General features: G+C 43.4%; 1 protein-coding gene across 1 annotated transcript in view; it reads left to right on the top strand.

Annotated features, from left to right (window-relative positions):
• The window catches only part of CTNND2 (catenin delta 2), a 961,852-nt gene that overhangs the window by 818,836 nt on the left and 116,824 nt on the right, over positions 1 to 26,192 (top strand). Inside the window, exons 14-16 of the mRNA XM_067030803.1 lie at positions 2,156 to 2,273; positions 8,297 to 8,482; positions 24,149 to 24,322. Coding sequence (XP_066886904.1) covers positions 2,156 to 2,273; positions 8,297 to 8,482; positions 24,149 to 24,322 — 478 coding nt within the window. The remainder of the gene's footprint in view (positions 1 to 2,155; positions 2,274 to 8,296; positions 8,483 to 24,148; positions 24,323 to 26,192) is intronic.

The raw sequence follows: 26,192 nt of genomic DNA, 5'->3' as shown, positions 1-26,192 counted from the left end.
ATTTGTGAATTAGGAGGCAGCCTGCCCCCATCGTGAAGCCACTCAAAGGAAAGACTGAGCATTCGTGGATAAGGGGAAAGGCTAGAGGATATTCGAGACTAAGGTGCACATGAGCTATCCCTACAGTTCTTTCAAGTCCAAATTCCATTCTTCTGTCATTGGAAACATGACCTCATCAAAGCACGAAGAGGCAGGATTGAAGACTGACAATCATACGTTACATTCAGTGTTCTTCAGACCAAAGAGGTCTGATTGGAATTTTTTTTTTTTAATGCTATAATTACTGGAATTTTTGACAAACCTAGTACGCTAACGGTGTCAAAGCTCAACCTGGTGAAAATCATTTCAAGGAGAAATGGTCTAAAAATGTTCTTTGACGAAGACCATCCTTCTCATAATAATACCAGTGTGCCTCTCACCACTTTTTCTTTTGCAGAAAGATTTCTTTCCTCCCTCCCAGAGATGCTGTCAGAACGAGGGTTGGCCATCGCAAGGCAGAATCTATAACACTTTCCATAAAAATGCTGCCAGTATTTGCTCAGTTATGTTATCTAAGGAACTGAGGAGTTTTGTTTATATTTTAAGATCCGCAAATGCCAAAAATACGAATGTGAATTGAATAACCTTTCCCAGTGTTACATTAAAACACTGATAGGTCGTCTTTAAACATGTCTGCAGAACTTTTTAGATATTAAAGAAAACATTTATGTTCAGTAGCATTTTAGCATTGAGCCTGTTTTACTTTGATTTAATTCCTAAAAGGCCTAGTCCATGTTGTACACCAAGCCTTGAAGCCTTTGCTTTCCTGTCCTTCACAGACCTGGGTTTGTTCTAGCTTCTCCACTTACTACCTGTGTAGCCTTGGACAACCTCTCTGAGCCTCAGTTCTCTTATCTGTAAAACAGAATGAAGTATAACAGGGAAATACGTTGGAAAAATGAAATGAGAACACTTGTGTCAATTACAGCACGGATTTGAAGATTCATTCTGTTCAGCTACTCCTGTGTGCTCTAAGGCCACAGGTTCTTGGAATCTGCCCCATGGCTGGCCTCAGCAGTCACTGAAGAACACTACCCTCCCCAGCCGTTTAAACCGCCCCCCCGCCAGAAGTAGAGTTAGAGCTACTTTAGTTTAGGTCTTCATTGCATAACCAAGTATGCAAATTACCGGACTCCACCAGTGATCTCAAGGTGAGGCTCAGCTCTCTCCATGAACATGCCCTCCAGGTGATTCTGATAATAGCCATAGCTTGAGAACCATTGACCTACCTAGATCATTCTCTCCTTCCATCACCCTTCCCCACAGTTTCTACATTTTTTCAGCCCCTTTGTAACTTCCATTAACTCATCTCCTCCAGCATCCCTGTAATAGCCTGTGCTATCTCTCATTCAGTTACTGCAAAAGTTCTCTGCTGGAACTGAATCCTTAATCACGGTTGGAGAGGAAGACCAGAACACCCTCTCAGGTGGTGGAATAACTAAAAGCACCCAAAAGATTCACCTTTGACTAGATTGTCTCATGTCTTTTGTACCTTCTGGAAGCTGTCTCTCCCAGCTGTGCATTTCGTTACAAGGGTCCCCTTCTGTTGGCTTTAGCTCAGCCTGTGCCATGGTTGGAAGGAGTTCGGGCAACTCCTACCCATAAAAGGTGCCATAGGCATCCCGATGACTAAATTTTCACAGAAATCTCCGTGTTCTTAGAATAAATTTCTAGAAGTGTACCTCTGGCAGGGCCAAGGTAGGTATCTTTTTGAGGCAGGAGAAATTAGATCTCTAAAATACTTCAGTAAGTTGAAAGCTTTGTGTTTGAAAAGTATTTCAAACTTCTCAAAGAAGAAGAATCCTTTGAATCAAAGAGCTTCTGATTCCCTGGTCGATTGTAAATGAAGCAGACCTTGAAGACTTGGCCAAAGTCTCCCTTCTTAGCAGTCACAGGACTCACGGATCACGTGTTTGGAATTCTGCACTCTCTATTTAGAGAGTTTCCTTGCAGATATCTGTGACTCACCTAATTCTAGGATGCTTTTGTGGAGGCCGTCCCCCCTGATTAAATTATATTCTTGGTAGAGCTGAAAAGGCAAGGAAAGTGTTTTGATTAAAACTGTGAGAGGAGGTGACCACCGTGAAGGGCGCTGACACATCCTTTTGCTTTGCAGGAATGTTAGTTCAGCCGGAGAGGAGGCCCGCAGGAGGATGCGGGAATGTGATGGCCTCACGGATGCGCTGCTCTACGTGATTCAGTCTGCGCTGGGGAGCAGCGAGATCGATAGCAAGGTTTGTTGAACTTGCACAGGTGAAGCATCTTAGAGAAGAAGGATGCTCAGGGGACCAAAGAGTGGCTAACAAGGATAGAGAGTTAATGCGATGTTTAATACTTTCACTCTGAGATCTATATCGATTTTGAATCCTAGCCTAGAACTAGACACTTCATTCTTGATTAGTAGTGAATAAAAATTTAGATTAAGTTATTGTAACTACGGGTGTTCCAGATGAGTGTATAAACTCTCACGTACCAGGTTGCCCACAATCTTCTAGCTTTATTTTCTAAAATCCATTGGCAAAAGAAAAAGAAATATCGAAACTACCTGAGAGTTGAATAATCCTATATCCTTACAAGATAGCTTTTGAACAACTTAATTCTTTAAAAAATTTATTTATTTATTTATTTATGGCTATGTTGGGTCTTCGTTTCCGTGCGAGGGCTTTCTCCAGTTGCGGCAAGCGGGGGCCACTCTTCATCGCGGTGCGCGGGCCTCTCACTATCACGGCCTCCCTCTTTGCGGAGCACAGGCTCCAGACGCGCAGGCTTAGTAATTGTGGTTCACGGGCCCAGTTGCTCCACGGCATGTGGGAATCTTCCCAGACCAGGGCTCGAACCCGTGTCCCCTGCATTGGCAGGCAGATTCTCAACCGCTGCGCCACCAGGGAAGCCCTGAACAACTTAATTTTGTCCAATGCCATGTGAGGAATGCCTGATGAAGTCTAAATAAATGCTGTCAAAATGCTACATAAACAAGCCTGTAAAAAAAAAAATCATCGGTGTCCATTCAGTGCTTTAGTTCCCAAACCAAAATAGAATTGGGTGGGCTTCACCAGTGTTTGAGCTATTTTGTTTTGTCTTCACTTGTCTTTTGATTAGTTTTGGTTCATTTTCAATAGAATATTTGTAATTTCATAATATCCTGGTATCAACACAGACTTTACTGATGCTTTCAAGTAATACATGTGATGAGTGTGATACCTTAATAAGACCTTAATACATGTGATACCTTAATAAGACCTTCTCCAGAGCCACTGTGTTGACATTTGGGTCCAGTTCCTTGCTGGGGGCTGCCCTGTGCGACATTGAGCAGAATCCCTGGTCTCCACCCACTAGATGCCAGTACCATCCTTCCCGCAGCCCAGTTGTGACAAACAAAAATGTCTCCAGATATCGCCAGGTATACCGTGGGGAGCCAAAAATTGGCCCTGGTTCTGAACCACAGCCTCAGTCCCATGGTTTTTAATACCAACTCTTCATCGGAATTGCCTTTGGAACATTTAATAAATGCACGTGCCTAGACCCCATCACAGCCCCCTGAGAGAATCTGAGTGTCCAACTCTCGTCTCCGATTTCTGTTCCTCTGAAGGTTCATCAGGTGATTCGACGTGCATCTTGGATTGAGAACCGCCTTCGTAGATACAGCTTTAAAATGGACACTAGTCGGGAATACAATATAATGTAACTTAGTTGTAAGGTCAGATAAAGAACAAATAAGAGTGATTTTATCCATGTAGTTACTCATTGGCATGGGGATGATTTGGCATGGCACTTCTCAACCTTGACTACACATTAGAGCGACTGAAAAATTTAGAAAATTACTAAAAAAACCCTAGAAAACTAAATTACTAGCAAAGCTAGAAACTTACTGATGCCTGAGCCCTACTCCCTAAAGTTTTGGACCCCTGATATCTTCTGGGACTCTAATCCTTTGAGTACCAGCTGACTCCAGTTATGACACTGTCACCTTATCACCGCCACTCAGTTACATTTGCATCCATTCATTTACCGTGTATGACATCAATTTCAAAAGTAAAATATGATAGAAGAGATTTAATCAACCTCTCTTGTAAATGCCCTTAACAGCCATTTTAGACCTTTTAATATCATTGACAGGAAAATTAAGTCCCTAAAGAAGCAACCAGTCAAGATGTCTTGAGTATTTACAGATACCTGTTAACACAGTAGAGGAGTTTTGCAAAGAGCTACTGAAGGTAATTCATAATTCACAGAAGCTGCAATGCAGGCAGGGGATGATAAGCCTTATGGATACCATGCAAGCTTTAATACTGTCTGGACCTTGTAGCTGAGAATAAAATAAGAGTCAACAGCCTCTTGTCTTGGTCCAGTGCCCACCACTGGGTGAGTAAGGCAGCCTTCAGGAGCATGGTCCAAAATCAGAGTTCTGTGAGGCACACACATCTCTCTTCTGAGGTGTCAGAGGACCAGACTCCTCAAACTCTCGGGAGACCTTGGAGATTCTCGTTAATGTCCACATTTCCCCCAAAAGAGGATACTGAAAAACTGAAGACCATTTAGGGCTGGAGTCAGAAAACTCAGATATTCCTTGAAATAATGCCATTTGCCGCAACATGGATGGACCTAGAGATGATCATGCTAAGTGAAGTTAGTCAGACAAAGACTATATGCTTATATCGTCCGCTTATATGCAGACTCTAAAAAATATGATACGGATGAACTTATTTACAAAACAGAAACAGACTCACAGACTTAGAAAACAAGCTTATGGTTACCAAAGGGGAAAGATGGGAGGGAGAAGGGATAAATTGGGAGTTTGGGATTGATGTACACACCACTATATTTACAATAAATAATCAACAAGGACCTACTGTACAGCACAAGGAACTCTGCTCAATATTCTGTAATAAACTAAATGGGAAAAGAATTGGAGAAAGAATAGATACATGTATATGTATAACTGAATCGCTTTGCTGTACACCTGCAACTAAGACAACATTGTTAATCAGCTATGCTCCGATAGAAAATAAAAGTTAAAAGAAGAAAAACCGGAAGACTCAGATATTCCTGACTGAGCAGCAAGAGCACTGAGCTTGGCCCCAGGAGCGTGCTGGAAAATGTGCCATCTCCTCCTCCTGATGACCGAGGACAGGGCCCGGGTGACCTCAGCTTCGAGACAAGGAGGATCCTTACAGCTGTTGAAAGGGTCAAATGTGATAAACTACTCAGCAGTGCTTTGCTGGCCAGAATGTGCTATTGAGTTTTACCGTATTATTATTGTCCCATCACTTTGCACTCAGCCCTCTGCTTGGCCACTTCTGAGCTTTCTCAGTGACAAGTTAGAGGAGGGAAAAATGTGTGCATGCTGTCTTTGAGGCCAGAGAAGTTAATGAGTGAAAGAGCCTGGATTCCACGCACGCTCTCAGCTCAGCTCCTGTAACTGGAACAGTTTGTCGAAAGGGTAACCTATGGTGGCGCGTTCTGCAGACCGCTTCCAAATTAGCCCTTTCTAATAGAAAATAAGGAGTCAAAATGACCCTGGTGACCAAGAGGAACTAGTGAAAGCTCTGTTGACAGCAATGGATGTGGAAACCAAACCCACCAGCTGCCACCCACCTTCTGCTGGTGTCCCCAAGGAGGGCGGTGGCTGTCCTGTTTTTTTTCTTTTGTTCCTGTCCCTGCAGAGAAAAGCTCTTGACTTGGTAACCCTCCCAAACCAAGCTTAAGGAGAGATAAGTTCAAGCCCTGGGGCCACCCCCATCCTTCCCTCTCTACCACTTCCTCCCCATCCCCACTCTCTCTCTCCTTTCTCTCCCCGCCATCCAGCTTCTCTCAAAATCATCCCTCAGCCACAGGTAGATTAGAAAACATTTCTCAAGACGGCGGATTTATTCCCCAGTAGTCATTTGTTAAACAGAGGCCTGGATGTGCCCCCAGGGAAGCTGAACAGCAAGATGAGAAAGAAGTTTATTCTCCCAAGTCTTTGATGTAAGAGGAATCAGTTTGAGCTGATTGAAAAATCGTTCTGACTTAAGCCATAACATTTTTTTTTCAGGGAGAGACTTTTCTCCCTTTCATGCATTGTCCTGTGTTTACCTGCTTTCATGCCGGGTCCTTTTTCGATGCTGAGAGGATGCTTGAAATAGAAAATCAAGTTGACTCAAAGCCTGTGGGATTAGCAGCCCATGAAATGTTGAGAAGCTGACAAGAAAGGTTTGGAATGGCAAAGGTCCAGAAATATACCCTGAAAACTGGTTTTCCTGCTCGCTTTTCCTGCCCCCGGTCAAACATATACAGTGCCTTTTGCCCGATTCCAGTCACAGGTGGGAACAGTGCAGGATCTGGACCCTGGCAGCCCTCATCGCCCTTCCAGTCCCAACCTAGGACTAGAAAAAGTGGTGCAATCTGGTATAAGTTACTGAAAGCTTCAGACCTCATCTGTAAAATGGAACGATCTTCCCTGCCTTGAATGGTGGCTGTCGCACAGTCGGTGCCTGAAAAATGATAGCCAAGTTGGCATGCTTTTAAAGAGACAACTTATCTCTTCTTTTTCAGATTGTGTACGCCTGAAACTGACATGACATTGTGAATCAACTATTCTTCAATGAAAAATTTAAACTTAAAAAGTAAAATAAAACTTATCTCAGTTCAATTTCTTTTCCATCATGATCTTGTCCTTTGTAAAAATTTGGTATTTGTTTTCCTCTTCCCTCGGTTCCTCAAATCCAGGACAAAGGTCAAAAGGTTGACGCACTGGTCTGAATGTTTGGTTCCCCCAAAATCCATATGTTGAGACCTAATCTCCGATTTGGCAGTGGGGACTTTGGGAGGAAATAGAAGCACAGAGAGATTTCACACTTTGGCCAAGGTCACACAGCTCATTAAATGGCAGAACCAGGACTCCATCATGGACCCATTAGATCTAGGTCACAAGCTCTGGACCTCCCAGCAGTACCATCTCCACCATTGTTAATGATATAAATCCTTGTGTAGCACTTGCTGTGTGCCAGGAACTCTTCTCAGCACCTACATACCGGGTTAGTTTCCTGTTGCTGCTATAACGAACAGCCACAAACATGGCAGCTTAAAAACACAAACTTATTGTCTTACCATCTTACAGATCAGAGATCAGGAGTCCAAAATGGGTCTCTTTGGTCTAAAATCAACGAGTCTCGACAGGGCTGCATTCCTTCTGGAGGCTCGAGGGAGGCATCTGTTTCCTTGTCTTTACAGCTTTCCAAGGCCGCCCACATTCCTTGTCTCATGGCCTCTTCCTGCATCTCTAAAGCCAGCAATAGCAGGTCTCGTCCTTCTCACGCCGTTTCACTCTAACTCTTCTGCCTCCCTCTTTTGCTTATGGGACACTCAGGATTCCATGCCCCGCCCCCCGGATAATCCAGGGTAATCTCCCCAACTAATTAGCAACCTTAATTCCCTCCACCACATAACCTAACGTATTCACAGGTTTCAGAGACTAAGATGTCGACATCTTTGGGGCAGAGAGGTTTATTCTGCTTATCACACGTAAATACTCTAATTCCCCGATTCCACACAGCAGCCTAAAACGTGGCCACTATTATGGCCGTCTTACAGAGGAGGTTATGGTCACGGAGATATTGGGTACACTGTCCAAGTCACACAGCCAGTGGTCAGAGACCTAGGGTTCTACAGCTGTCCAGCTCTGTGTGTGTCCTTAACCACTGTTTAACACCCCTGCCAGGAAAATGGGGGCACCAGCCATCTCGAAGAGAATCAGCATGGAGACACTGATGCCCCCAGGTGAACACAGAACCTGGCTTGCCCAGGACGACCCTGGTTTGCACCTCTTGCCCTGTTTCACTCCCAGAAAGTGCCCTGGTGGATGGTAAATGTTACTGTCACCCTCCCAGAGCTGACAGAAATCCAGTTATCTGTGCTCTTGGCCGTTCTGAGCCCTAGTCCCCATGCGGCCACCGTCCGTAAGTGGACGCCATCTGGGACGTCTCTTGGTTGTGGGTTCTTCCTCGCTCACAGGTGAATTTCAATCAATGACAGCTGCTTATAAAAGGACCTCTTATTGATAAGTAGTATCTTTGGGGTGAGAAAAGGTCTGAAGACTTTTCCAAGCTTCTCTAAATTCTTTCCACTGTGGCTGTCAAGGGAGCCTTTAGGGGCCGCGGCTACATGCATCCAAAGAAAAATGTGTGTGTAAAGACGGATTGCTTTTCTGGGTGGAGGAGTGCTGGTTAGTTTTTATTCACTCCCCCTCCTTTTTTTTTTTTTTTTTTGGATTCTCCAGACCGTTGAAAACTGTGTGTGCATTTTAAGGAACCTTTCTTACCGGCTGGCAGCAGAAACGTCTCAGGGACAGCACCTGGGCACAGATGAGCTGGACGGGCTGCTCTGTGGTGAGGCCAATGGCAAAGATGCAGAGAGCTCCGGGTGCTGGGGCAAGAAGAAGAAGAAAAAGAAATCTCAAGATCAGGTGATGTGGGGACTCGCAGCTGCATGCAATCAGCCCCTGCCCTAATCACAACGTGCATGTTTCGTCTGTGTCTGCAGGTGCAGGGCTCTGCGTTTCTAACATGCGGTCACATCACTAATGCATCTGCACAGGCTTTCCGCGGGGATTTCATAGCTGAGACAGTGGAGCATTACATGACTCCCCTCGGGTTCTGCAGCCACGCCAAGATAGGAAATTTCAAAAAGGGGAAGAGCCGCTTGAGTCCAGGGCAAGCTCTAAGGCTCCAGCTCACACAGTCGAGTCAGATGCAGGCGCTGATTCTTCTGGGTCGATGCACACGTTTATTGCGATCCTTGCGGGGGCCAGGTGGGTGCCGTGCAGGTGGTACAGTTGCACAGCATAGGTGTGATCTGAGAAGGGAAGCTGAGGAGAGAGGACAGAAATCCAACATGTATTGTATAGGTCATTTGGGACCTTTTGGATATGCAATCTTGCACTTCTTGTTGGAAAACGGAGTAATTCACAGCCCTCCCAACACAATGACATTAGAAGCTTGGCCCTGGGGGACAATTCCGATTACTCCAGATAGCTGTCCGGCTGGAGAGGCCTCTTCAAAATGGAAGGGCCTCTCCTCCAGCAGCTGTCGGTTGCCCTGCAGTGAAGTAAAGGCCCACAGGCTGTGATTCTCAGCCTTGGCAAAAGCAGAACAGCCTCCAGCCCTGCCCCTCGGGAGCCTTTGGGAGGTAGAACCCCTCACCCGCCAGGCCCCCAGGGAAGGGAGTAATGAGAAAAAGTGCCCGTCCTGCGGCTGCCAGAAACCCCTGCTACTGAGATCTTCCCTCCTCCTCCGGACACTGTGGTCACGTGCCCAGCCTTCCCCTGCCACTGTGGTTATACCTCCAGCCTTGCCCTGGACGCTATAGTCGTATCTCCAGCTGCTGAGCGTCCTATTAACCCAAGATCTGACTGTCCTCAGGAGTGGGTGACTGAGAAAGTGGGACAGAATCCCCAACACGCTCTCTTACCAGGGTTTTAATTCAAAATAAATGTACAAAAATATCTGTTTAGATCACAGCACACTATTTTCTTAACTATTTTTGGAATAGTTTAACTCCGAGTGAGGGTTAAAGGAACTATTTTATTCATGGTAAGGATTAATGGGAATGTGTCCTTAAATATAATTCCTACATTGAACTTGAATGTGTCAGTGTGAGCATTTTTGTAGGTTACAGTTCTCAAGCTGTTTGTAGCCCCTGAGGCTCCAGGTCTTTCTACAGCTTCTGGATCTGTATGTTCCAGCTTAAACACGCCTCTAATTTAGGAGATACAGGCTCGTCGCCTCTTTGACGGTGACCTTCCGCTCTGAGAAGTAAATCCCCAGCCCTGCTTTTTCTCCTGTCCTGGATCAGTGCTCTGTGTCTTCCATCTCCCCCTGAATTGGAGGAGCCTTTTGGGAGGATTGAGCCGTGGTTCTTAATTCTGCCTCTTAGGACCCTCCTACCAGGGGGGATGCAGTGGTTAGCCAGCATCTGCCATGTGCCAAGTATTATACTAAGTGACGTCACACACTTCAGTTATCCTACCTGGTACTTAAGGGCGCCAAACTATTACGGGTTCTGAATATTTTTCAATATCAAATAAGTTAAAGATGGTCTAACAAAGGTACACGGGTTCTTCTCATGGTTTCCTTTTGTGGTATTGTATACCATGGGGCCCAGTTCCTACACTGCTTTACCCTGGAAAGCAAGCTCAATAAAGTTGAAAGGAAGAAAAGCCTATGGGCAAGAATATAGTGCTTTACAGTCTGCCCTGGATCAAAATCACCGGAATCTCACCTACAACCTAACGATTCAGAACCTCTGGGATGGGCCCAGGCAACTTTGGAAATCATATTTGTGGAAGTCCATTAATAGGACATTAGCCTTGGCAGTCAGAATGAAAGAAAGAAAGAGAGAAAGAGAGAGGGAGGGAGGGAAGGAGGAAGAAAGAAAAGAAAGAAAGACAAACTTTAAACTGAGGTTAAATTCACTCTGATTTCATAGTTTTCTCTTAGTCTATGGCTTAGATTTTGAAGCACACACTTCTGATGGCCTCAGTGCCTGGCCCTCGTGTCTCCTTTAGTAAGAGTCTGCCCCGACACTGAACCCTTTCCCCAACCCTGCCAAGGTGTGCTCACGTGGCTTGAGGTCTTTCAAATGACAGGTGAGATTAGGAGTCTATTGGGTCCAGAGAAGCCAGGTGTCAGAAGAGAATATTCGTGGACATCACCCCAAGATAGAGCCCTTCTTCCAAGGTGTTAGCTGCTTCCATGAAACCTCATGGTGAGCGATATTCCACCTCAGAACGCTGTACTTCAAACCATAATTTATGACGTCAGTGAGCTCTCTTCTAAGTTCAGTCCGCTAAAGTGATGAGTAGAATCTTATGATTTTTGCCTGAAATCTAAATGAAAATGTGTACGGTCTGTTCCGTTTTTCTTCTTACAATATTATTTTAAGGGAGAAAAGAAGAATTTCTTTTATTTATTTATTTATTTATTTTTGGCTGTGTTGGGTCTTCGTTTCTGTGCGAGGGCTTTCTCCAGTTGTGGCGAGTGGGGGCCACTCTTCATTGTGGTGCGCGGGCCTCTCGTTGTCGAGGCCTCTCGTTGCAGAGCACAAGCTCCAGATGCGCAGGCTCAGTAGTTGTGGCTCAGGGACCTAGCTGCTCCACGGCATGTGGGATCTTCCCAGACCAGGGCTCAAACCCATGTCCCGTGCACTGGCAGGCAGATTCTCAACCACTGCGCCACCAGGGAAGCGCCAAGAAGAATTTCTTTAAGAAAGTTTTGCTGAAACCACTGTTAAGTTAAAATACGATGGAACTTTGTTGTTTATAAGGAAGCTTCAAAGTTATTTCAACCAAATGATAGTTTTAAAAAATGTTTTCAAACTGTTCTCCTACATAATACAAAAATATTTTGAAGTGCCAGGAAATTCAGTATCAAGTTTAATGAGGATGTAAACAGATGGAGTTCTAGGTTTGCAGCTATAAAAATGGTCAGATATAATACATCCCCTGGAATCTCTACTGCTCATAAAGTCAGTCTTTTTAAAGAATAGGTAGTGATTATAGAAAGAGTATAATACAAAGTGAAATGAAGACAGAGGTATATAGATATAGATACAATTCAGATAAAACCTGGCCAGTTTAGTAAAATATGTGTCATAGGCAAATACAAAATATATGCATGTACAAAAAATGTTTTTTTAGAAAAAGTGCAGTACATCAAAGATGACAGAAGATAGTGACTGATTCTTCTTATATGTATTTGTAAATTTTCTATAATGGGCATTACAATTGTAATCTTTTCAAATATTATTTTAAAATAATATTCAAAAAGGAACTAACTGACCAAGTCAGTGTTTGTTTATGCAAATGTATATGGTTTTTTTTCTCTTAAATTTGAGTTGCCTCAGAGAAAGGCATAAGATAAAATGAAAAGTTATCTAATCCATGGCAGATCCTTCCCAGGACAGAGGAGCCAGAGATTTTACCAGGAAGCAAAAGTGATGAAAATCATAATATTGGTTTAGTGATTGACTCTGTCACTTGCTGAATTCCAGAAATTTATGTTGACTTTCACCTTGGGCATTGGTATTCTGTACCTTTGGAAAATACTATACTTTGCAAGTCAGATTTAGTTATAATAAAAATCTTGGAAACTTTTTTCTTTTAGATCTTTGATAGGGATAATTCAAGAAAATATATGATATGGTACCATCAGATGTAAGCCCCTGTGTGTGGCTGTATTGGACACTTCTATGCATCTTATTCTGGTCCAAAAGGACGTTGCAAATTCATTAATTTCTGACTTTGTGCTCAGTGCCTATCGCTGAATTATAAGAAATGACTGGTTTCTCTAGTAGCTCTTTTCAATTAGACCCTCCGCCAAAGCAGTCTACATGTCATGTGCCAAGAGGCATATCTCACCCGGCACAGTCCTCACTGCCGCTGGCAGGACTTTGTGCCAGCAGCCTGGCAGAGCAGGGCAGGGGTGGCAATCTGAAGATTGAGGTCCAGGGAAATAGCAGTAGACAAAATTGATTTAGCTGCTTTCCCACCCTTTGTAGAAATAAGCATTTTTGTTTGTTTTTCTATTGGGGACGTGGCCAAGGTTCCTGCGATGGTGTCCGGGGATCAGTGTCGCTCAAACATGGATTAGAGGTAACAGGATGCCGCTGGCTGATGGCCCGAGCAGACCTGGGCCTTCAAGACCTACTCTGTGTGAACTTGACTGTGTACAGAGAAACCCGCAGAGAAAAACAGAAGTAAAACAAGCAGGATCCCCTAGAGTTCAAAAATCTCTCTTCTGCTTGAATCACCTGTGAATTTTTTAGTTCACAGAGATATTTATATATCCACATGGGTGAGGATGTCAACCTATCAGAATTCAAAGATGATTCTGATCCAGCATTTTTATATGATCAACTTTCTCTCTCTCCTGATATTCTTTGTTTAGTGAGCTGGGATCAATTTAAGAGAAGTATTATTACTCTTTTTCATCTCTTTTCTAGGTTGTTGATGCCAAATGCATAGATTGTGGGAAGTTTCACGTAAGATATCAGCATGATATCTTATCCACAAAAGCAATAGTATTGGGCTTCCGTGTAAACCCTTTAAGGCCCCTTAATTTCTTCCATGACTATAGACATGTCTTCACAGAAGCTCAAGGCCTTTACCCTGCACAATTTCCCAGCCCATCCCAACCCATCCCAGCCCATCTCAGTCCAGCCCAGCCCAGCCCACCTCAGCCCAGCCCAGCCCATCTCAGCCCAGCCCAGCCCAGCCCATCTCAACCCATCCCAGCCCAGCCCAGCCCAGCCCAGCCCAGCCCAGCCCAGCCCAGACCATCCCAGACCATCCCAGACCATCCCAGACCATCCCAGCCCAGCCCAGCCCAGCCCAGCCCATCTCAGCCCAGCCCACCTCAACCCAGCCCAGCCCAGCCCATCTCAGACCATCCCAGACCATCCCAGCCCATCCCAGCCCATCCCAACCCATCCCAGCCCATCCCAGCCCATCCCAACCCATCCCAGCCCATCTCAGCCCACCTCAACCCAGCCCAGCCCATCCCATCCCAGACCATCCCAGCCCATCCCAGCCCATCCCAGCATCCCGCAGGCCAGCTCCTCACTTCTGCTCATGCTGCTCCTCTGTCCAGCATTCCCCTTCCCTTCTTCCACTCCTTGGACAATTATCCTTCAAAACCAAGTAAAACATCACCTCCACCCTTTCGAGAGTTCTCCCAAGTAAAAAGGGAATCCTTCTCTAATCTGCATCTGCATGGTTTTACTTAAACTTCTCCTCCAGTGCTTATCACATTATCAGTCACATACAGCAGTTGATCTCCTAGAGGGAGAATTTCCTGAGGGGCAAGGCTGTGCGGGTCTTCTGTCCATCTTTGACATCTAGCCCAAGGCCCAGCCCCAGCTGTGCTGACTGGCAGTCCAGCTGTGGTCCACCGGGGCCTCTAGCTCTTGCTGTGGGGTTGTTGCCGGTCGGTGGTCCCAGCCTCATCCATTGTCTTCTTGGGACACTTGGCCTCCATGGCTGCTGTGAGCCAGGAGCACTGCATGGCCCCTCTCTTTCCATTTGTGGTTCAGGCTGTTCCTCAGCTTCCCATGGCAGTGCTGCATTTTAGTACCTTCTGACTCTGTGATCACCAGCAAACCTAACGAACATTCTAGATCATGATGATCACCTGAGAACTTGCAGTTCATGTCAACAAGTGTAGATGCACGTATCTCAAAGTACCCCTGGAGAAGCAGTACTTTGATCGCACCAAACTAAAAGTTGCTTAGTTCTGAAGATGTCAGTGTGTGTCATACATAAATGGGATTAGATGCCATGAAATCCCATCCCCTGAAAAGTTTCCTTGGAGTTTCAGGACTCTGTATTGGGGGCCGCCTCAAGAGACTCACACATAGCCCACTGTGTCCCATGGATGCTGTTGGCCCAGAAGTGAGACTCTGAGAATAAATAGCGATCAATGTCCCAAAGCACAAAAATGAATTTTATGGCTAGTTTAAATCAGTACATTGCAGATTTGAATTTTAAACTTACTTAAATTTTAAATAAGTTTCTCCTTGAGACAAAATATATATTAATTATAAGTAAAAATAGTATATCTATAAAAATATTTTAAATAACTTCAAAAAATTTTATAAATATGTATATTAATAAATACAGGCACACGTAATATGTAAACAATATACGAGTAGAATAGCAATAAGCTACAGGAAGAAAATAATGCACACACCCCCATCGTCTTCCCTTCTGTGAGCCACAATAAAAATTTATACCTGGGCCTCTAATCCTTTGTGATCTCTCTCTGTATTTACGCATAGTGTTGTTTAACCTTTCAAAATGCAATTATATGATATTGGTTGGAGTGTGAGTTAAGACCCATCATACCACATCAGACAGCCAAGTTCACAGTGACTTAGAGAAGACAAGTGTATTTCCCGCTAATGTAAAAGTCAGCGCTGCTGGCGGCTCTGGTCTGCAGAATCTCCGGAGGCTCCTTAGATCTGTCATGCTCACCTCTTTAGGATGCTGCCCTCCTCCTCATGGTCCAAAGATGGCTCTATATCCAGAGTCCAGGAGCCGAAATAGAGCCAAGAAGACAGAGGGGAGAACCCTTTCCTCTAGAACTGCCCCCGCGGAATGTCACACATATCACTGTTGCCTACACCCTCTCCATCTGGATGGGACACATTAGCACCTGAGTTGCAGGGGAGACTGGGATGTGTAGTATTTTTGTGGGGCAACCGTGACCCTAGGTGAACCTTGGGCATTCTCTTAACCAAAGGGAAAAGGGGTACAGTGGCATCCTAAGGGGGTGCAGTAGGAGTTCTCTACCTCAGTAAGGAGGGATATTTTATCATTGAAATTGTTTAGAATTGTCTGCACATGGTAATAAGAAAGACCAACTTTCATCCATTTTGCTGTTTGCAAATTCTCTGCAGACAGTGTAGCCCCCGCTTACCTGCAGCCAGGTGACTGGGCACAGCCCCCACCCTGCCTCGCTCTGCAGGCTGTTGTAGACGCTTTATCACTTGGCTCTGCGCGACCTCTCTCCTTGCCAGTAAAGCGTCCTCTACACCAGAATGTGGAAGGCCTACCAAGAATGCCATTGTAGGGGTCTGCCCTGTTGTATGAACCAGTCCCCGATGACCAGAAAATTAGTTTGCTCCCAAATTTTAACTAAGAGAAACTGCAATAAGCATCCGTGTAGTTAAATCTCGCCTCTATCCTTAATCACTTCTCCAGGATCAATTCTTCAAAGCAAAACATCTAGTTTGACTTTTACAAAGAATGCTTTTAAGGCTCTGGCTACATAGCCAAACTTTGTCTTAATCACTCTGGGATGCCAGGGACAGACAGTGAGAGTACATTTTGATTTGCTTTCTTATCACCTGATGGATCTGCCCCTTTGTGACCTTCTTAATGCTTTTAAGTCCTCGTTTCCTAATATCACAGGTTGTTTTTCTTTCTCCCGGGCAGTTTCCGTTTCCTTCTTAGTAAGCACACTCTCTCGTTTGTGGCTTAAGACCGTATCCTTTCCAACCATCTGCTAATTTCAGCTGCCGCTCCTTCCTCAGGGCTGGTAGCAGTGTAGACTCGCTCTGCTGTCACCTCACCATATGCCAGGAGCTTGGCGACTCAAGACATGCTATTTCATGTCCTCAAAGCAATAAATGGCACGCGCTCGCAAAGACCACGGCTGCACATTTTTGTGCGGTGACTGTCCTTCGCCACACCCTGTGAGTGAGACGCTTCTCCTTCCTCTGCGCCTCTCATATGAAATGTATCCCATCGCCTAGAAATGCTGCTTTTCCACTTTCAGTGGGTTTACAGACTTAACGCTCAATTTTGGGTGTCTCGTTTAGTTTGTGTTTACATTTTACCGTTCAGTACTCCACGCCACCAGTCAATGGTCTGTGTCTTACAGGCTAGACCTGGGTTTCTCAACCTTGGCACTGTTGACATTTGGAGCCGGGTAATTCCCTGTCGTGGGGCTGTCCTGGGCATTGTGGGATGTTTAGCAGTAGCCCTGGCTTCTACCCAGCAGACACCAATCAGTAGCACCGCCTTCCCTAGTTGTGACAACCAAAACTGTCTCCAGACGTGGCCAGTTGTCCCCTGGGGTGTTAAAATCACTCCAGTTGAAAACCCCTGTATTAGACTGTCTTTGAGGGATGTATCACCAAAGATATAAACAAACAAGACTACAGGACTACTTCAAGGAAGCTGGCGAGTCAGGGACAGAGTACCTTGAAAAAGCAGGTAGTGGGGTGGGTCATAGCCCAGGTTTCCCTAGATGTGGATGAGAAGTTAGGAGCAGAGAGAATTCTAGGTGAGCATTACTAGTGTTCCAGTTGGTTCCATCAGGATGACTTGGGGAAGCAGCGGGCGAGCCCGGTGATGTAGACCAGCCTTGATAACACTCCTCTCCTCTGTGGTCACAACACAGTGGCCACCTTGTGCCAATCTCTGGAGCTGGCGGCATCACCCGCCTCCCTCCCGCCTTCTCCTGAGGGGTGTGCGCCCACACAGGCACGGAGGTGAGCCAGCAAGGCTGTCCCTGAATGTCTTTTGTTCTGAAGCCCTGTTTGGGAAACACCATCAGCCGATCTCACCTTTAAGACAGATTTCTAACCTCTCAAATGCAAAATTCCCCGTATCTTTTGCAAGGAGAGCCTGGAGACACATGTACCACATGAATACGAGTCACTGGCCATCACCTCTGCCCTCTCTTTCCGTAGGTTCAGGCTCCCTGGAGTCAACGTCTTCTGAACGGCTCCCAGGGGAAGTCAGACGCCCGAGCTACACTTTCCTTCCAAGTTCCCACGCGTCAACACAAAAATCATTTCTCTTTTGGCTGTTGACAGTTGCTTGGAGTTTTTTTTTTTTTTTAATAAGCATTACTTCCATTCCCTTGCCCTCTTCCTTTTCCTCCTCCCCTCCCCCCACTAGCTGAAAGTGATGGTGAAACACGGTCAGGGCAAAAGTCAATTAGTTACTGCTGTTCAAACCAGATCAAGCAGAAGCGGCCAACAGTGGATGGACTGTGTTTAGGTTGTGGCTTTTCCAAGTATTTAGCACTGGCTGCAGCCTAATTTACCCAAACCCTGCAGGAAGGAACATTCCCTGACAAGTTTCCCATTTTAGAGCCGTTTTCTCTTCCTACATTCTGTGATGTGTAACTTCAGCTGGGAGGCAAGAGTGGGGTTTTAAAATCAGACTGTCTTCCTGTCACTGCACATCCACTCCCTTTCCCTTGCGGTACCTCTGGCCCATTTATGTCACTGAAATCCCTTTAAAAGAAAAGTGAGCCCTCACACATGCTGACTGTCATTCTCTGTCGTTGGTAGGCAAAGTTAGGCACTAGAAATGCATTCCGCTGGTGAAGAGGCCTTTTCTATTTGTGTTCCAAAGATATAGCAGTGAAAGCTCTTTTCCGTGCATAGACTGGAATGGCTGTGACATATGCGGCAGAAAGAGCTGTGTATTTTAGTAGCGCTCCTCCCGGATTGTAAATCCTTCTTCCGTGTAAGCGAGAACGTCTTCTTAGCACCTCCGTGGTACCCAGCCCGGTGCCTTGGAAGTAGAAACTGGTGTAGTTGTAAGCTCCTTCAGGGGGAGGAGCTGAAATTCCCTCGTTAATTCTGCTCATTCAGTAGGGGCTTTTATGAATGTAATAATTAATCTCGTGAGCCACCATCCCCTAAAGAATCCATTTACACAGTCTCTTTGTAGAGTGTACAGACATCTTTACTTTTTGGATTTTGAACTTTCTGATTTTTTTTTTTTTTATTGACGGTACCATGCAGCATGTGGGATCTTAGTTCCCCAACCAGGGATCGAACACACACCCCCTGCACTGAGAGCGCACAGTCTGCTGGACCTCCAGGGACGTCCCTGAACTTTCTGATTGTTATGCCTAAGTCAGACCTCTCTTTTCGTATAAGGAGCAAATGGCTTCCATCATTCCATCCTCAAACCAACTAAGAGAGAAATCTTTAAAATAGAATTTAAGCCCTAAGGAGAAGTAAAAGTATTAAAAGCCAGTCTAAAGAAAGGCCTTTTTAAAAAACCCACACATTGAGCCCATTCCCGCAGCTGTGTGATTTTCTTCCTAAGCAGGCATTCCTTACAGTGGCCAGTGTGTATCTCCTTCCCTGACCGTGACCACCTCAAAAACCAGTGTCCAGATTTCAGCAGACCCTTGGCTTCTAACATGAGAGCACCTTATTCTCTTCCTTTTTAAAAATGTTAGAGCACACTACCTTCTTGGAGAGAGAATACATATTTTCAATTCTAACAATTTTGGATGGTGAATGATATAAACTGTTCCCTCATTTGTTTTATTGATATTAGTTGTACAGTCATACATTTAAAGCTAGTCAAGCAAAGTACTGATACATAAAAAAGAATGAAATGATGCCATTTGCAGCAACATGGATGGACCTAGAGTTTGTCATACTGGGTGAAGTAAGTCAGAGAAAGACCAACATCATATGATATCACTTACATGTGGAATCTTAAAAAATGATACAAATGAACTTATTTACAAAACAGAAATAGACTCACAGACATAGAAAACAAACTTATGGTTACCAAAGGGGTAAGGAGGAGAGGGATAAATTAAGAGTATGGGATTGACAGATTCCAACTATCAATACTACACGTGAAATAGATAAGCAATAAGGATTTACTATATAACACAGGGAACCATGTTCAATATCTTGTAATAACCTATAATGGAAAATAGTCTGATAAATATATATATATATAAGTGAAAAACAAAAGTGCTGATAATATGTTAGTGAATGTGGTGCTACTTGGGCTGACAAGTCAGTCTCTTGGTTTGTTCTGTGATCTACTGTCAACATAATCCTGCCTTACACACTCCTTCTTTGCTGCCAGCCTGTCCCCCAAAGAGCTTCCAGGGCAGGACAGCCAGGCTGCAGCTGGAGGGTCCTCGTAACACTGACACCAAACTTTCTTAGTGCTTACTGTGACTACTGTCTTGCTCAGCTCACGCTGCTGTAACAAAGTGCCCTAGACCAGGTGGCTTACACAACAGACATTTCTTTCTCACGGTTCTGGAGGCTGGAGGTCCAAGGGGCCAGCAGATTCGGTGTCTATTGAGAGCCTCTTTCCTGATTCGCAGATGGTCATCTTGCTGTGTCCTTACGTGGCAGAAAGAGAAAGCTCTGGTCCCTTCATCTCTTTATCGGGATACTAATCCCGTCATAGGGGCCCCACCCTCATGACCTCATCTAAACCCAATTACCTCCCAAAGGCCTCACCTTTAAATACCATCACATTAAGGGTTAGGCTTTAACATATGAATTTGGGTGGGACACCCAACATTCAATCCAAAAAAATGCATGTTTTTGTGTTTTTTGATTTATTTTTAGATGTGTTGGGTCTTTGTTGCTGCGTGTGGGCTCTCTCTAGTTGTGGCGAGCAGGGGCTACTCTTCATTGCGGTGCGTGGGCTTCTGTTGTTGCGGAGCATGGGCTCTAGGCATGCGGGCTTCAGTAGTTGTGGCTCGCGGGCTCTAGAGCGCAGACTCAGTAGTGGGGCACACGGTTGCTCCAGGGCATGTGGGATCTTCCCAGACCAGGGCTCGAACCTGTGTCCCCTGCATTGGCAGGCAGATTCTTAACCACTGCTCCACCAGGGAAGTCCCAATCCAAAGTGTTATCTGTTGAAAAAATCTATAATACTCTGGTATAACCCACTCAATCCTTAATTTGTCAAACTCGAAGTATATTTGTAAATTCTCAATTCCTATAAATAAGACAATGAATAAGAGGATCTTTAATGCTAGAGATGATCAGGGTTTTTTCCTATTTAATAACATGAATGACCTGCATAAAGTATAATTTGAACATTTAAGTACTAACCTTAAGAATCAAGAACAGCTAGAACTTTTGCAAGTTCTATTCGTTAAAATATAACAGATAAAATTTTAAATGTGCCTAAAATTAAGGAACATTTATTTAACTCTCAAGCCTAAGGAGTAAAACTATGAGGAGGAAGGGATATTTTCACTCAACATTTCCCCTGTGCTGGAAGAAAACTTTTTATTTTTTTATTATTTTATTTTTTGCGGTACGCGGGCCTCTCACTGCTGTGGCCTCTCCCGTTGCGGAGCACAGGCTCCGGACGCGCAGGCTCAGCGGCCATGGCTCACGAGCCCAGCCGCTCCGCAGCATGTGGGATCTTCCCAGACCGGGTAACGAACCTGCGTCCCCTGCATCGGCAGGCAGACTCTCAACCACTGCGCCACCAGGGAAGCCCAAGAAAACTTTTTAAAACCACAAATGCCTTTCTCCTTTTTCTTTTGCTTTCCCTTTGTCTAATTTCTGTTTGATTTTTAAACTTAAACCTGATAAATGAAGACAGAAACACACACACACTTCTGTGTGTATGTGTGTGTGTTTATATGTCACAACTTGGCAATAATGCAGCCAATATAATCAAAAAATACTCTGCTAGCATTGCCCCTGTTGGTTTCCTGGAAATACTTTGTTGGTTGTGCCTTGTCTCTGTTACTAGAAAGTTCTCCCTCCTGACCTGACAACATTTTGTTTCTTTAGATATTATTCTCATATTTCAAGTTCTTAGAAAATTTTTGGTAATATGCCCTCAAGGTACAGTCAAAAACAAATATAGTTTGCATAAGGCTTATTTATAAATTTAAGTTCTGTGTTCTTAGGACTAAATAGCTGTGTGATCAGTGTTTTGACTGTGTTAAAGATTTAGCCACTGCTTGCCTTCAAGCCATGTGGCAGTTTTGAAGAAATTTTAGGATAAATTCATCTAGTATTTAAATTTATAAATGAGGTGTTTCCATTTTTTTGGTAAAATAGTTGCCTATCCCTTGATTTCTCGTGGATCCTCGCTCTAGAAGAAGGTTGGCATTAAACGTTTTCACATGCAGAACTGTTTCACAACTTCAGTCTGATCCTGATGTCACCATTGCCCTGTAGTCCTGTTGGTATTGATTGGCTAGGCGACATGACCTCAGGTGTGTTAGCACAACTGTTAAAGAAGACTTCTGGTCTTTTATAGGTGATGAAAATCTATTTTTTAATGGACAGTTGGTAGATACTGCTTTCCCTATTAACTCAATAAATGTTTGAATAAAGTACCCAGATGAAGGCAGGATACACTGACTGGCTTTGAAATAGTTTTGTATCTTCTGTGTCGATGTGCCAGGGTGCCATCAGCATTCTGAAATAGCAGAGAATCCCCTTTGAACTTCTTTTGTTGCAGTCAAAGGCTATCCATATTCACATCAGTTTTCCTTTTATTTCCTTCAGATTCTCTCTGTAGCCACTAAAAAAGGATTGTAATAAAAGGTATTTAAGAGCTACATAGATCACATGTCAGAAGGGAAGAAAATTGTCCACTGATTTAGCCATTTATCCTGTTTTATTTAGCACAGAAGTTAGCAAAAAAGAACCAGATGAAACCCAGCAAATGATAACACAGCTGTTTTTTTTTTTGCTCTTTTTACAGTTTGTCTGTCACATGTTGTAATGAGTGTGCAAATAAAACTTCTCTATACCTCACGCTGTTATGTTGGCTTTTACATGAGAGGGAAATTCCATCCATGTTGAGTTCTAAATCTTTATATGAAATCTAAATCTTTATATGAAAGTGATAGCTTAAAAGTATTAAGGAGATAACAAAATGAAAAAAAAATAAAGAAATAATTTTGCATTTCCTGTTGCACTAGCTAGCCGACAGATTCAATACCCCCAGCTGGTTTCCTTTGAGACGACAATATCACTCCTGTTTCATCATCAAAGTCATCAAATGTACAAAAGGGCTGTTCTCTTTGCCTAGTGCTCTTTCTGTCTGGTGCAGTGAGCCAATCTCAAATAATGAAGCAGGAGCAATGTGACAAGTCTGGTTCACTTTCAAGTTTGTTTTGTTATGTATTTAAAAGAGATGGACTGGTTTTATTGATAGGCTGTGTACAGGTGCAAAGTCCGCTTTGAAGGGTTTAGAAGTGCCTTTGGTTGAAAGAACAGTGACATTCTGGATGAAAATGACCTTTAATGGGATGGCTGTCACCCGCCGATGGGATGTCATTCATCTCTGAGCTTTAGCCTTGAACTAAATTAAGCCGTATCATAATTGAGAAAAAGAAGGCATGACTTTTAAATTTTTCTTTTGGAAAATAAGTGATAGAATTCTTGAGTTTGTGACTGTTAAACAACTTTTCATTATTTCTATCAACACTTCTATTTTTGTTGCGAGGATAGGAGGTAAGCTATATTTTCTTCCAGGTAAATTTTCAGAACTAAGGAACTTACACAGATTCTGAAATACAATTTTGTTTTCATAGGTATACATACATATATATGGACACAGGTGCATATATATGTATGTACATAAAATATCTGTGAGAAAGCTTATTAGTATTGATATATATGTCTTTTAGATTATGTTTTAAGCAATCATTAATAAACACAAATAAGCAGTTAAATAACTTAATATTCCCACTCTGATACTATAAAGTAATTCTTTTGTTTTACTATGATTTTTCTTAAAAATGAATATGGGAGTATTTTTTCTACACATATTACTTTATTTCTACCCTCACTATACTCATTGCCTTTATTTTTAATGGAAGAAAAAGGCTATGTGTGATCCAAGATCAGAATCATTGTTGGAACTTTTAATATTTTTTAAATTATAAGGATAATAAAACAGAAAATTAGAAAGGTAGAAAAAAATGAAAGACACTTTATTAATACATTTTTATTATCATTACATTTTTTTACTATGCATTTTATTTGGAATCAAACACAAACCCCCTACTACCTTGCATCCTGCTTTGTTTATTTTACTTTTATCATAAACATTTGTCCAAACTGCTACATAATCTCCATTTTTAAGACTCTACTGATATGCTTTTGTGCATATAATTCATAATTTAAAATGTATATGTAATTAATTTTTAATTACATATTCTGTTATTTATTAGATTCAATTCAAAGCAAACATCAGAATTTCTATAAGATCAAAATTTGTTTATAGCTCACGTCAATGTATGTAATAAACCGTAACAATTTTCTCTCCTTTGTCCATTCTGGCATTTGTTTGATGCCCATAGATGCAATGACAGAATATGTATTTTACAAGTGATACAGGAATTTATCACAGTTAACACTTGTGTATAAGAAGTGAGGGCATTTGATAGTTACTAACTACTATACTATGCCTATAGTATGCTTACGGTAAAGTATGGTGCCTTGATGTTTAGCTTTCTTCCACCCTGACCGATTAAAATTAACCCATGTCTTCTCCTTCCTTCCCGTAACAGTGTGCTAGAATTATTCTCAGAGGGCTTAGCCATTCTACTGCCAATTACAATCACTTATGTACATGCTCCAACCCCCTCCACCCTCCATCATAAGCTCTCGATGGGCAGGAATGTCTCTCCCATTTTTGGTGGTCCTTGGACTGCTGATGCAGTATCCTACCTACAGTAGATGCTCACCAAATGTCATGACACCCTGCTTTTGTTTCTGTCTTTGATGTTTGCCGAAGGCAATACTGGGAAGTGTAAAGATGTTAAAGCTGTTTACTCTCTCATTTCTCTTCCACCAGTGGGATGGAGTAGGACCTCTTCCAGACTGTGCAGAACCACCAAAAGGGATCCAGATGCTGTGGCACCCATCCATAGTCAAACCCTACCTCACACTGCTCTCTGAGTGCTCAAATGCAGACACGCTGGAAGGGGCGGCAGGCGCCCTGCAGAACTTGGCTGCAGGGAGCTGGAAGGTATGATGAGTTTGTTACAATAAGAAAGAAATCTGGAATAATGAGAAGGTCCTTAGGAAACATGAGAAGTCCAATTTTGAGAAGTGCACTTCTAATAAAGTTTCTAAGGATGTTAGAGAAAGGCCAGTTCCATTGAACTGTTGGACTTAGAAAGGTATTTCTTCTAAAAATTCTTCTTAAGGGCTCAGGGGTCATTGAAGATCGCTACAAAAGACAGAGGAATAGATGTAAGTATAGTCATTGAAGATGCTGTGAATGCTTTCCGTTCTATTTGCGTAGCTGAGCTACTTCATTTTCAGGGGAGACTGACATGTTGAGACTTTTCAAAGCACTGTCATTGACAGTTAAGGGAGCTGATACCCAAATATGTCACACGAAAACCCCTGTGAATCCTGTAATGTCGTAGCTGGTCCTGTCCCCAAAGGAAAAGAACCTCTTGCATTTTTAAATTACGGTATTACAGAGGAAAATAGTTATCTTCGGCAAAGGTTACAGTAAAGCAATTGTATGTTTGGGAAAGAGATTAGGAGGGTCTTTTTCTGTGGGTCTTTACAAATATACACTGTTCCAGGTCGGTTCTCACCAAAAAATTTTCATGACCTTCTTTGTGGGTAGAAACGGATTCACGGTAGCAAAGAATTCTTGAGTTTGGTCACTAATAGTTACATGGGCTAACTTGCCTTATCACACGAAAGAGTGTAACCTCTTAGAAGAACTGAGGGCATGTAGGGAAAATATCAAGACGTCCACCTTCAATTCCTCATTCATTTAATATCAATGCCTGGGGTTTGGGATATTCATAAATCAATCTTTTCTTTACCATTCATTTTCTTCAAAACAATATTAATATAGACACATAGCTACAGATAACTCTCAGAAGCTCAGTACCATGGGTACCACACGTATTGGCTTCAGTATCGTGTAATAATACATTCCCTTCTTATTATACCTTCCAATACCTGCCTCTCGTCACTTCTCTCTCTGCCATCTTCCTTTCCATGGCTATAGTGTCAGCTGCAGCATTTTCTTTCTTGGATGTGACATCCCAGCTCTTGGGACCCAGCCCCTGATGATACTTCCCAGGCGCTGGCTACTTACTCATGCATGGCAGACTCACCTCTTCTCTTGAGAGTCTTAGGAATGAACATAATTATCCCTTTCCCTCCCTGCCCATAAGGCATCACTCATGTTGTACCTTAAGAATTCAGTTTGGGATGGGCTTGAGGTGAACTTGTCTCTTGCTTTCAACCAGAGAAAAGCTTCAAAAGTAGAGTCTTACCAAGAAGAATGCCAGAGTATAGCCTTGAATAAGTAGGAAAGAGATAGTAATGGAAGTCAATTCCTTGAACTTGCCCTTAGCATTAACTTCCCTCTAAAATTAGGAGGCTTCAACTCAGATCACAATTCAAACCTAGGCTCTAACTTCTCTAAGCTTTGTAGTCCTGGGAAAATTAAAGCACCTCAGTGTTTCTCAGATGCATCGTCTTTAAGCAGAGGACATCATGGCGGCTTCACCCCACATCATGCAGATCAGTCGCAACACTAGATGCAAAGATGCAGGATGTCATAGGCTAAGGGCTTGTCACTGTATATACCCAAGAGCACTAAGTTGCTGCAAGTCCCCACCCAGCTCCCTGGCCTTGGAGGATGGACTAGAAGAGGATGGGAAGAGAAGCTCTGGGTTCCAGGCCTGAGTCTGACCTGAAATGCAAAGCGATCTAGATGGTGGCAAATCAAGTTCTCCATCTCTTGATTTTTTTTTTAAATGAATTATTGCTTTACTTGAGAAACACTTAGGTTTTTATAAGAACAAGTTAAAAATGGAGAAATGTCTTTGAGCTCTAGAGGATTTTGAATGTAAGACTTCCAC

This window comes from Kogia breviceps, chromosome 4, assembly GCF_026419965.1.
Source record: "Kogia breviceps isolate mKogBre1 chromosome 4, mKogBre1 haplotype 1, whole genome shotgun sequence".
Taxonomy (NCBI): domain Eukaryota; kingdom Metazoa; phylum Chordata; class Mammalia; order Artiodactyla; family Physeteridae; genus Kogia; species Kogia breviceps.
Note: the sequence above shows the minus strand (reverse complement) of the source record. Positions and strands in the feature narration are given on the sequence as shown.